Below are 12,357 nucleotides of genomic sequence, written 5' to 3'. Positions count from 1 at the left end.
ACAAAATTTGCCAACTTCTATAATCAATACAAATGTCCGAAATAGAGGAGCAACCCCAACAAATCAGAAATGAGGCAGAGAGCTCCAGATTTGAATTAGCATTTTGTTTCTGAGAATGTGAAAGTGACATCGTGAAAGAGGATGGGAGAGCGAGAGACAACAAATTTTGTTTCCAAACCAAATTTGTTGTCCGAAAACCAACGGACCAAACACTAAACAAAACATTTGTCCAAAATAATTGTGGTCCATTTTGCAAAAGTCTATCAGGGATGTAGGGCTGCAACTAACGATTATTTTCACAATCAATTAGTTGGCCGATTATTTTTCGATTAATCGAATAAAAAACAATACAAAACAAAACATTTTTCGTTTATTTTAAATAATTTAATGAACAAACAAAATGTTAACAACAAACAATAGAATAAAAAAAATTACATTAACGTGTCATTGTACACTTTTATCTCTTTATCACAATGGCATTTCTCTAATCGCCTTCACATTTTACCGACATAATAATAAAAGCTATATTTCTGGGTTTCTCGAGTGACTATATCAAGAAGTTGTGAGCCGTGTTTTATCCACTCCATCCGCGATTGCCTATGACATCATACCCAGGCGCTCCACCTTAGAAGGCCGTGCAGAGTATGGTAAATATACTAGGGATGCGAGATAAACCATTATCATGTAAAGGAATATCCTTATTACCTAACAGGGAAGCTGACTGTGCTACTGCTTATGTATAAAAAGTGTGTGGGGGGGGGGCTTGTGTTGTCACCATAGCAACCATAGCAAGGAATCCTCCTGCTTATAGGACTATTCCATTAGTTTCTTTAGTGACAAGAATTTCGGGAAATTCCACCAGAACCACTTTTTCAACATAACCTCAACCGGTCTCCAGAACATCGTGAGCGGGCATTAGCTGGGCGACTTTGTAGGCAAGTAACGGACACATCGCTAAAGCAATGCAGCACGGCTCCTTAAACATTCCCTACCACACCTGATTGTATAATTTCTGCTGCTTTATTAATGGTTTCCATTATTATCACTTTTTGGAGTTCCGCTTCACACACATACAAGGAGTAGACAAATCGTTACAGTTTTATAAACTTTACAATGATGCGCTGAGGAGCAAAACGCTACTTAGTGAACCCCGGTGCGCGCTGAGACCCCAACAAAGTCAATGCTGAATCCTACCGATAGGGGGGGGGCACCGGGAGCGCCACTTCTCCAGCAGGGCAATGCTTGGAGACCATGGCACCCACAGTAAGCCGACTAGTACCCTTAGGGTAAAATAAGCCCTGCTCCCCATAGTATCTGTGAGGTGGGGGCTATCATAAAGGGTTAATTCAGCATTTTCGGTATACGGGGGGGGGGCACACAGTGGTTATCAGGCAGGCTGGGGCATTGTGTGTATACAGCTCAGCTTTTATACCGGGGTGTTCATTCTGTTCACGTGGCTCTCGCACGCACATGCAGTTCACGTGGTCCTCCTCACCTGCACGTGCTGCTGGCCCCTGCCACCGGGGCCCGGTACTGGGACTGGTACTGGGACGGTTGCCATAGATTCCGTAGCAAGACGCGCAGCCAAAGCCTCCGAATTTTCGCGCGCGCCGGGTCTGTACGTGATACGTCACACGCACGGCGCGCAGAGGACCGTGGGAAGTGTAGTTGAAACGGTTTGCAATCATGTGTTGTGCACTGAGAACCGCATTCCGCTCATTACAGAGACCGGTGTGACAGGAAGAATGTTCACAATGGCAAAAAACACGATTTAACGGAGGCAAAGAGCAACAGACGCGTTATAAATAATATCTGTGTGTATTTAAAGCTCATGCATACCAAGTGTCCTTCTTGAAGGGACAGTTTACTATCCCTGACAGGGCATACCTGAGAACTCCAGGTGAAGCACCAGTTTTCCGGGTCAAGACCCGAATCCTACAGGGAGCGGGGTCTTGACCCTTCTCCCTGCTCATTTTCCCTTTAAATGGGGGTGTTTCCCCGCTGACGCCAGGGGCGTCAGTGTCAGTCCTGGCCGTGTCCTGCCAGGGAAGGCTCCGGGTAGCCGGAGCTCAGAAGTTCCCAGGTATGCTGACAGCTCACTAAAGAAGCGTACATTACTCTCTGCAGTAACCTTAACCCACTGTGCTAAAAACATAAAAATTACCTGCGGTAGAAGATGCAGCTCCCCTCCTGCAACTCAATGGTCTAGCATTTATTGCCACTAATTGGCTGTCAGGACCAGCCAATCAGAGGCAGAAAAGTGTTCTGATTGAAATCCATTGGAGCTCTTGCCACGCATGCGAACAGAGATCTGAACAGCCTGGGCATCTGGTATTTGACCGACGTGCCGATGGCCAGTCCAAGCCTGACTGTCCTTGTTAGATAAAACACTATATGAAGTCTCTGGATCATCGCCTTTGGCAAATATCAAAAACATATCCTATTCCGCAGACTTCCGTGACTTCAGCTTAATACTTAGCCGCCGAAGGGGATTTAAACAAGTCTGTTGGCGATTAGATCAGGGTCTGCTGGAAGGCTGTCTGCCCGTAAACTCCCACCTTGATGAGAAGCTACTTGGACTAGAAACAGCCTAACACCGGACATCGGTCTGGATGGCTGGAAGTCAATTAGGGAGTCGATCACCCAATTAGTCAATGGGTTAGACATGATGGAAACATTTAAAATAAAGTACAGGAGGAAAGTTTATTTCGAAGGAGGAGAAATGTTAGAACAAAATGCCAAAATCTAAAACTGGAGGGTCAGAGGGTTAGATGTAATGTAAGGAAGTTCTAATTGGGAGGTAGATAAAAGTGGTAGAAGCTAATATGGTAAAATGATTTGGAACCCAGTAACTTTAAATGTATCACAATTTATTATATAGGACCACATTTATTTTAAAGCTTTATGCCAAGAAAAATCTTGATTTTCCGCTCTGTCTCTTGGGCACGCTCACTCGCCTTCATATAACATGAACGATTGGATACATAGTAGAAACCAAACAGATCAAATTATACTTTTGCAGGAAAAAGCTCAAAGCTTAAGAAAACATCGCTGACACATAGTGAAGTAGTTATATTTATTCTGCAGAAACAAATGAGTTACTTCTTATCAGAATAGAATGTCTTGGGGGGGGCAGCCTCAAACCTTCAGATACGATTTCACATATATCTATCAAGAAGGGGCAAGATCTGCCCTTGGAAATGACCCTACATTTTTTCATTTCTCAGGAGTGCCTAGATTGATATGTTTGAAAACTCCTTTCCACGTAATTTTGTAAAACATTGCTTTCGTTTAAGGATCACTGGCCAACTCCAAACAGAACAGGACTATAAAATCTGGTGGGGAGGGCAAGGACAGCCTCATCACCATTTGTAATATGAAAAAAAAAAAGAATAGCTTGCAGTAACGGCAGCCTCCAACCATTAGAATGTGTCACATTGAAAAGTCTTTTTTATTATCATTATATTTCATTGATATGGAGCCAAAAATAAATGGGATTATACGTAATAAGGAAATGTGCAAATCAGTTGGAGACAGAAGATGTTGCTCACTAGAGCTAACAAGCTAAAGGATTGACAAATGCAAGAAGCCAGGTAAACTGAGACTGGCAGTGTGCTGTTTTGTACTGTACTGTTTTCTACGTCTGTTTCCAAAATCAACATAACAACATGATGTGCAGGCCCAGACTGGCAATTTGGCACACTGGGCAAATGCCAGTCACCCAATCTGCCACTCCAGCAGTAGATATGGTGCTGCAGCGTGCAGCCATTAGCACAATATGCCCAGGCGCGTAATACCCGAGCATGAAAACGTAGCACACGGCAGCACTTATCCGGCCGCCGGCTGCACTTACATTATCCGCCAGCCGCTGGCCTTAAAGTGCCATCACCACCATGTCATCCTCAGCCATGCTCTGATGATATATTTGTGCTTGACATATAAGACTACATTTTGAAAGTCTTAAATTATTCATAAAGTGCTGGACCAGCCCTTAATGAACAATTGCAAAATACAGTAGGGCAATGCAATGTTACGTGCCCCTGTGGTAAAAGGGGGTCCGCTCGCGCAGCGTGTGGGCAGCCAGTAAGAAAGCTGCAGTTGAGGGGAAAGAGGGAGTGAGTTAAAGGGTAATGTAGAGGAGGTATGTATTACTGTATGTATGTTAGAGTGAGTGTGTGAGCATGAATGTGTAAGCGTGTGCGCATGGATGTGTGTGAGCATGAATGTGTGTGAGAGGGAGTATGTGTTAGGGTGAGTGTGTAAGTTTGTGCCAATGTGAGAGTGTGCAAGGAACCGATAGGGCCACTTGGCTTTACCTGCCCCCCCCAGGCCAGAAGGTGCCAGCCCTTCCCTGCAAATGCATTTCAACCAGTTATTTGCTGCAATACAACAAACATACATATTTTTCTTGTTCAGTAATATAACCTGGGGGGGTCTTTAATCAAGAATGCCTAAAAAAATACAACATGCAGTCCAGCAAGGATTTTGATACTTCCCTGCAACATACATTTGCCATAAGCCTCTCCAGTTACAACTAAAAAGGGAATAAAGGAATCTTGTTCTCCATGACCCTTAATTAGGGAATCCACAGTGGATTATTTCTGTTATTTTCAAGACTTCTGAGTAGCTCTTCTTCACTGGAGCTAGAAGCATAGAGGGTGGTAGATAAATGGAACAGGTTCCCAGCATAAGTGGTAGAGGCTAATATAGCGAGAGAATTTAAAATTGCATTGGATAGGCATAAAGCTATCTTGAATCTAAGACGAGACCAACGACTGATTAAGGTCTGAGTCTGCAGGAAAAATGGGCAGAATAGGTAGGTCGAATGGTTCTTATTCTATGTTTCTTAGCACACATCCGCAAAGTGTTTTATGTGTGGCTACTTGCCCCCTTAGCCCACAAACTGTAAATTGCGCAATGTCAGATCAAGGTAGATTCAGGTTGTTTGCTTCTTTTGGCTCACAGGGAATGCTGTTTTTTAAATTATTATTTTTTTTAGCAATATGCTTGAGTGTTACAAACAAGGAAGAAACTGTGAATATCATTTGCATTTTAAATACAGCTTTTAGCATCCTGAGCAACAAAAAATATTTTGTAACTCGCAGAGAGGACACGGGTGCGAACCTTCGGGGGGATAACGGAATCTATTTTCTGAGGTTTTGGTGATGATGTTGAATATGCGTTTCCCACCCACCGCCTAATCCAAAATATGCGATTGATAAAGAGATGTGCTGTTAAATTATCCTTCATAACCAATGAAAAGCTACTAGCCTGGGAAAGGTCATCATTAAAGATTCATGAAGAGTGCGTGAGCTCCAGGGAGATCTGTCTGACTCAATGATGAATGCAATTTACAAGCCTAGAAGCGAGCGCGCTACAAAGCCACCGGCGTCCTCCAAATACATTCGCGCTCCTGTACTATAATAACACGTCTCTTTTAGAAATCCCATAGTATCAAGGTGCCTGCTTTAATACTTGAATCCACTGCAGGGCTCGTGCGGCCATTAGGCAAACTGAATACCCAAAGGTGGGGTGCAAAACTATTCTGTTATATCTAAATGTATGCCAGACCCCATATATGCTTTCTGTAAGTCTTTAAGTCATATTTCATGCCTTTCGCAGCTTACCCACCTTGTTGTGCCCTTCAACCTGCAACTTATAATACCACTTATTTTCCCCTCCATCCTGAGCCATGTATTCCATGTTTCCGCTACCAAAAATGTACATTTTTTGGTTTTTATGTGTGAAGCATCAGACAATGTAGCCAAGACCAGATGACTAGAAGTTCATGGCCGTATTTGGGAACTTGTGGGCTCCGGCTACCCGCAGCCTGTCCTTGCAGGACGCGGCCAGGACTGCCCACTGATGTCAGTGGGCGTTCCCAATGACGCTGGGGGCGTTTCTGTTGATATCACGGGAAACACCCCCATTTAAAGGGGAAATGGGCAGGGAGTGGGCTGTGTGAAGACCTCGCTCATGTGACCCTGAGGATTTGAGTGTTGACCCAGAGAACTGGAGAAGCAGCACTCTCCAGAACTCTCAAGAGTACTCCGGATCAAACCTAGAGAGTTCCCAGCTATGCTCATGGCACCTGGACTGCCATAAGCTGCCTCTCACTGTGACCAGAAAGTTTTGATTTGATAGCCAAGTGCCAACATTAAAGGGCTTTGTCTTTTCTCTCCAGACAGGGTTGTTTATGCATAGCTCCACCTTCCTTCTACCCATTTTTGTCAAAATTTTGCCTCATTTCCACAATGCTTGGCCACCAAACCCCACTTACCTGCAACATTAGAAACATCTTTGCTGGTGATCGTAATGGGACCAAAAATCCTAAATGTTCCCCTCTTGTTGAGCCAGCTTCAGCCAATGCCAACTTGCCCAGTTATGCTTTATTTTCCTACATTTTGCACCCACTGTATAACCAGAATACATTGTAGCGGTAGATCGGGTGGCGCCGGCGGCCAGTAACCCACTGATCATTTGCCCCGTGTGCCAGGTGGCCAATCCAGGCATGCTGACTGCTAAAAAAAAATCACATTTAAGTACCAGACGGGCGCACATACTGCAGGTTAAAATAGACCGCTCTAGAATAACAAGAGCTCTAGAGGTATCACAGCAATAACAGCTTCCCAGAATATAAAACGTTATTGTGTGACGCGACATGTTTTGCGTTGACTTCTGTTCCTTCTTACTTTGTGTTATAAATCTCAGTAAATCACTTGTGCTCCTTGACAACATTTTATTTGTAAACTCATCAGGGCATGAAATGATTTCTCTGTGTATCTCCCCCGTAATCTCTGTCGAGATTATTTGTTTGCCTTTTAAAACAGCCACGCCGCACACTTATTTGTTGTTATTGCTGTCGCCGTTTTTTGAATAAATAAAATAAATTGCACGTTATTGATTGTTACACTCCTTGTTATTTTGCCCATTCTCTACCAAATTAAATCAACAGGAAGAAGGCAGGGGCGCTAATTAGTTATTTTATCAAGGTAATTGTTTCTGTCTTATGAGAAAATAGCAGAACATAGATACATTGCACAAAAAGCCCCGAAAACCGTACTTATAACTAAACCACCAAACCCCCCCCCCCAGCTACCTATGTATTTAAGGCTTTAGTAGAGAAAGAAAAGATAGAGGACAGGGAGAAGAAGGAGAGATGGGAGAAAGGGTAGAATAAATGAGAAGAAATAGAGGAGGAAAAAGGGAGGGCTCGCACCTTCTGGCCCAAGGGGGCATGCAAAGCCAAGTACCCCCACCTCTATTGTAGCTAATACAAATTATTAACTTAAAGGGTTTTTTATCAGTCTCTTTTTCTTTTACTGCTCTTAAATTGCTTTGATCCATTTTAAGGCAAAATAATAGTAATATTATTTGGACTATATATATTGTTTGGACCCCTTACCCTTCCCTCATTCATATGCCTCCCCCACTTGTCTGCAGAGAGGTGCTCTGGGACCCCAAACCCTGTTATCCAGTGGGGTATCCAGGAGAGCCCCTCTCTTCCCTCCCAGTGTAACGGTAACTGTTTGTACCAGAAAGATAAATATGTCTCTGTATTATTAATTGATTTACATAGCACCACCATATTCCGCAGCACTGTACAATGTGTGCTCTCTTTTAGCCCCAAAGGCAGTCCGGAAGCAAAATGTGAGACAAACTCCCCCTGGTCGAGGGAACCAACAACCCCAGATGTACGTTTCAGCCTTCATTGGCCTCGTCAGTGGAGTCAGTGGAGTGGTTGGTGTCCCTCTAGGCACAAGAGGGCAAGGAGGTCCACATCTAGACTCGTTTTTACACCCCAGTGCTGAAATACCATACAAAACAAATCTGAAACGCTCATCAAGACTTTTATTGAACTAACTTTATGGCCTCATCCTACCTGTAAAGGAATCTTGATAAAGTCAAGACCGCTTCATTAAAATCATTTCTTATCTCGGAATTCTTCATTAAACTAAACGTGAATTACCTTTCCTATTTGTTTCTGCTAATAGCCTTTTGTAAGATTAAAAAGTACGTAATGTACGGGTTAGAATATAATACATTTTCGTAGGTTGCAGAGGATTAGATAATTCCCGTTCATTTTAAAAACCGGTTGAGGGGCTAAACGTCTGCTTCACCGCCACGAGCCTTGAATTTGATGATCTGCTATCTGCTTCACTGACGTGATGTTGCTTCTTAGCCTCAACCTCTCAACCCAGAAAGAGTGGACGGGACAATGACCACATGGCCACCAAATGTTCCCTCTATCCATCTTTCCATTATTTAATAAAATCACACAATTTCATAGTAAGCCTGCACAGTACATTTTTAAATAGCATGGGACTTCTCACCTTAGAGGGAACGTCGGTTTCACTCACATTAACAAAGCCATGTGCAAAGTCCTGGATCATCAAAGGTTCAGCTAGTAAATCTGGCACAGAGTATGCCTCACTACAAGTATTCACGATAGCTGACTGTCCCATAAAGTGACCTCAGAGATCGATTCCATATTTGATCTCTGGCTTTTGCTTTTAATATTTTCAACGTCGACATAAGGAGTCCACGGCAAATCCTCCGGTCATTGTTGTTTCATTCTATACCTTTTGTAAAGCTTGAAGGTACATGCGGCTACGGTAGCCCAAGTCTGCGAATAAACTCTATTATTTCTTACAGATCAATCCTTTCCCCGAAGATTTGAGATTTGTTATTCCCATTTTAGAAATAATCCCCGGCATTATATGGAGACGCGGCATGGGTAGACGGAAACTGTAAGAGAGCCTTTGTACTGGAAAGTGCCCTGCAGGTGATAATCCCCGGAGCCGAGAGAACTAACTACTCACAGGCAAACCGAAAGACATAAACAGAAACGCTCTAAATCTTCAATCACGCTTTTCCCCACGCAGCTTCTTATCTCTGAGAATACAGACCACTCGGTGTGTTATCTAATGTACTGGTTCCGGGGTGCTGAGCCTCGGATAAAGTGCACCGTACATCTCCAACTTTCCCCTGATGCCTCCGGGGTGTCCTGCATTTTCATTTTTATGCCCTGTTTCCCTAATGCCAATCAGTTTTCAATAGATTTACGCCTGGTTCATATGCGATTTGAAATGTGCATGACCGGACATAGAACGGTGTTCTGAGAGTTCGGAGTATATTAAGATGATTGATAAGCAGAAGAAGTTAACTTGAGGGTCGGCCCAGAGGCTTTACGGCTTCCGCTACTTGTAACGTATAACGATAAAGTAACTTTTTTCTATAAAGGAGAGAAGAAATGACAGCACCATTATCTTGATAAAGACTAGGACTTTTATAGGGAGACTGATAGATTTCTCCTAACAAACAACGCTGAAGGGGAACCATACTCATCACTAGCCGGAATATCATACCTCATAACAGCCCCAGTTTTTGCCCCAGGCTGATTTTGTGGCACTGCCCTGCTGACCCAGGTAGCTGCCCCACTGGCCTTCTTTTTTGGAAGTGGAGATTATGGGCCAGTTGGGGAGATCCTCTGATCTCCTCTAACCGTCCAAGAGAGTGATCAAATAAATGGACCCCCATCCCAATTCCCATGTGGCCACCTCACGGTGCTCTGAGGCTGAGCCCCACAAGGATGGCTCCTTGGGTAAGGTGGGTGACCATGTCTATGTCTCCAGCCACTTGCCACCTCTTGCCACACTCTCAACACCAGTGTTTTCCGATTGGACACCTGCAATGTAGGGACAGAATGTAATATCCCTTCCCCAGCTTCGGTCATAATTTTCCCTTATTCTTTTATAACCCCTGCCTCCCGGCTATAATGACACCTTGCAATTTCCAATGACCCTGATACCGCGAGGAAGTCCCTTGCATGGTTTCAATTTACTTACAGCCTACTGTTTAGTTAATAAACCCCTTATGCCATGGTAGAAATTATAGCCCAGCTAATAATAACCCAAACGGCATTGAATGTTATGTATATATTTATATTTGTATTGCAGAACACAGCATGATAGTCTCATTGCTCTATGACTAATTCTACTTTACTGTGAAGACGCTGAATGAGGTGACTCAGGCACATGATATAAATAGGAATTAAGTCTGCAATTGCTCCTTTGCGACTGTATTCAACATAGCCGGCTAATTAGAATGGCACTGGCTGCAGGCAACCTTCTGATAATAAAAACTCTATATCAGTATGTTCTGGTTTGTAACACTACTGCTGTCTGCACTCTCGTGAACCTTCACCAAACTCTCACAACACAAATTATTTATGCTGGAGAGCTTCATGCTTCCAGAAATAACAATGCCCCTCGTAGTATCCTCAATACAATGGGCAACATCATTTGGGGGAATTGCTGAAAAAGAAGAGATTGGAGGGACAATAGTATTGGGGAAGAGAAAAGGAGATTTGGTGAAGATATTTTTATATAGTTTCTTTCTGTGTTTTTATCTTGCCCTAGAAATCCTATATCCAACCTTGTGGGTTCTCTAATGTCTCAATATTAAGCATTGAAAAGAAGCCTGTTCAACTTTCAGTGGAAACCATCCTATCTAAAAGGGTAGCCCAAGCAGTCATCCAAAAATACTCTATAGCATCCCATTGTGTAGACTCATATTACAAAAGAGGTGAAATTCTGCCTTGAGATCGGCCACCATCTTGAAGGCAGGCCCAGACTGGCCAACTGGCACACCAGCCAAATACCCGGTGGGCAGGGACCACCTTTCCTAATGCATTCATATGTATTATTTCCCATTCATACAGCCCGGTTGGCTACTATACTTATTATAAAACTACATTTATTGTACCTCCTCTGTAAAGCACCAAGCATACTTGTTAGCGCTGAATAAATAAACGTTTACAGACATAAGGAGCTACACCAAAAAGCTTCCCGTTTTTCCCCTTAACCACTCTGGACGAACTCTTCTCTGTTTGTTTTTCTCCTGGATTTACGTGACCTACATGTCCTACATCTTGACGATCAATCACCTGATGCCACCATCTCAGCTCTTCAGGCAGTTATTAGGTGCCAGTGGAGGTGACTTCATGTAACAAACTCCGTCACCTCTCCCTATCCTGTTTCTATGAAGGGATTTACTGTACCGGGCTCTACACATTAAGACCAAGCTGAAAACTGAGACGTAGGGAAGAAATATAGCCACGTATAGCTGGTTTTACTGCCGTTTGCAAGGCACCCATGTGATACCCCATTCTGTGCTTTGGAGCTCTACAGAATGCCTTCTCGTTTTTTGTTTTGTCTACATCTTTAATTTTTTAGGCTTCTAGCCTCTTACCTGAATTTATGTTTTAACTGCATTAGTATTTTTCCTTTTAAAGCCAGACCACATTATTTCCCTGCCCGAGGAGATGTACTGAGTAATCAATAACCACTTTTCATAAATCATTTATAATATATCAGCCTTAACTAAAGATGCGTAACCATTACATGAACTTACTTCTCGTTGTTTTGCGATATTCTTATTTTATTATCTGTCTTATATTATTTATATCATCTGTCTTCTTAATATTTTTGCCATGAACCACCGGGATGAAAATAACATCTCCAAGGCAGACAAGAAACAGTTATGTTTTGGAATAGACTGAATTTCTCACTCTTGGTCATGTTATAACCCGTGCAGAAGGGTTATCGTTTTCATCAACAAACCTTTCAGGTTTCATGTTATCAAAAAAAGCCGTGTAAAAGTTAGACGTGAGCAGAAACTTGAAATGTTGCTGTAAAATACTGAAAATCGGTCCAAGGAGATTTTAGCCGTTGGCTTAACTGATGTTTCCATTAGTCAATACCTGCGGAAGCTGCTTGTTAACAAAATCTGTTCTCATCGCCTCCGCTAATTGAAATTCTCTGCATCCCACCGAAAGTCCTATAGAGCGCTGGCCAACTTTTTCATAGCGTGTTCCACGTGTCTCTCACAGAGCACATTAGCACAATTGGGCAGACCTGGACTGGTCATCTGGCTAACCAGGCAACTTACCTTTACTCCCACTCATCTGCGACTGGCCCTAAAAACCCAGGGCCAATTTAAATCCTAAATCCGGCCCTTCAATAAGAACCTTTCATGAAGTCTACTAGCGGCACCCGCCCAATCAGCCGTTGAATAGTTTAACACCATTAAGGACTATAGCCCTAGTTGGGCAGATTAAGTGGCCATGGCATAAGGTTTAATAGTCCGCGTGACGTAGCATCTCACTTTAGATGTCTCATTCTAGTTTCATTGTTTGCTCTTATTGCGGTATACAATAAAAAAAATTGGGTTTTTTTAAGCTTTTTAAGCTGAAGACCATCAAGCGCTCCTGAAGATGATTGTTGGAGGAGGTAATGAAAGTACGTGGTAACTTCCAGGTCAGGTGACTAATTCTGCGGCCATTCTGTCCATCCG

General features: G+C 43.1%; 1 protein-coding gene across 1 annotated transcript in view; it reads right to left on the bottom strand.

Moving 5' to 3' along the window:
* The window catches only part of RAD18 (RAD18 E3 ubiquitin protein ligase), a 55,904-nt gene extending 54,305 nt beyond the window's left edge, over positions 1–1,599 (bottom strand). The window contains exon 1 of the mRNA XM_053469947.1: positions 1,496–1,599. Within this exon, the coding sequence (XP_053325922.1) occupies positions 1,496–1,561 (66 nt within the window). The 5' untranslated portion in view covers positions 1,562–1,599. The remainder of the gene's footprint in view (positions 1–1,495) is intronic.
* Between the last annotated feature and the right edge of the window lie 10,758 nt (positions 1,600–12,357).

The sequence above is a fragment of the Spea bombifrons genome, chromosome 6, assembly GCF_027358695.1.
Source record: "Spea bombifrons isolate aSpeBom1 chromosome 6, aSpeBom1.2.pri, whole genome shotgun sequence".
Taxonomy (NCBI): domain Eukaryota; kingdom Metazoa; phylum Chordata; class Amphibia; order Anura; family Pelobatidae; genus Spea; species Spea bombifrons.
The sequence above is the reverse complement of the archived record's forward strand: the minus strand, read 5'-3'. Positions and strand labels throughout refer to the sequence as shown.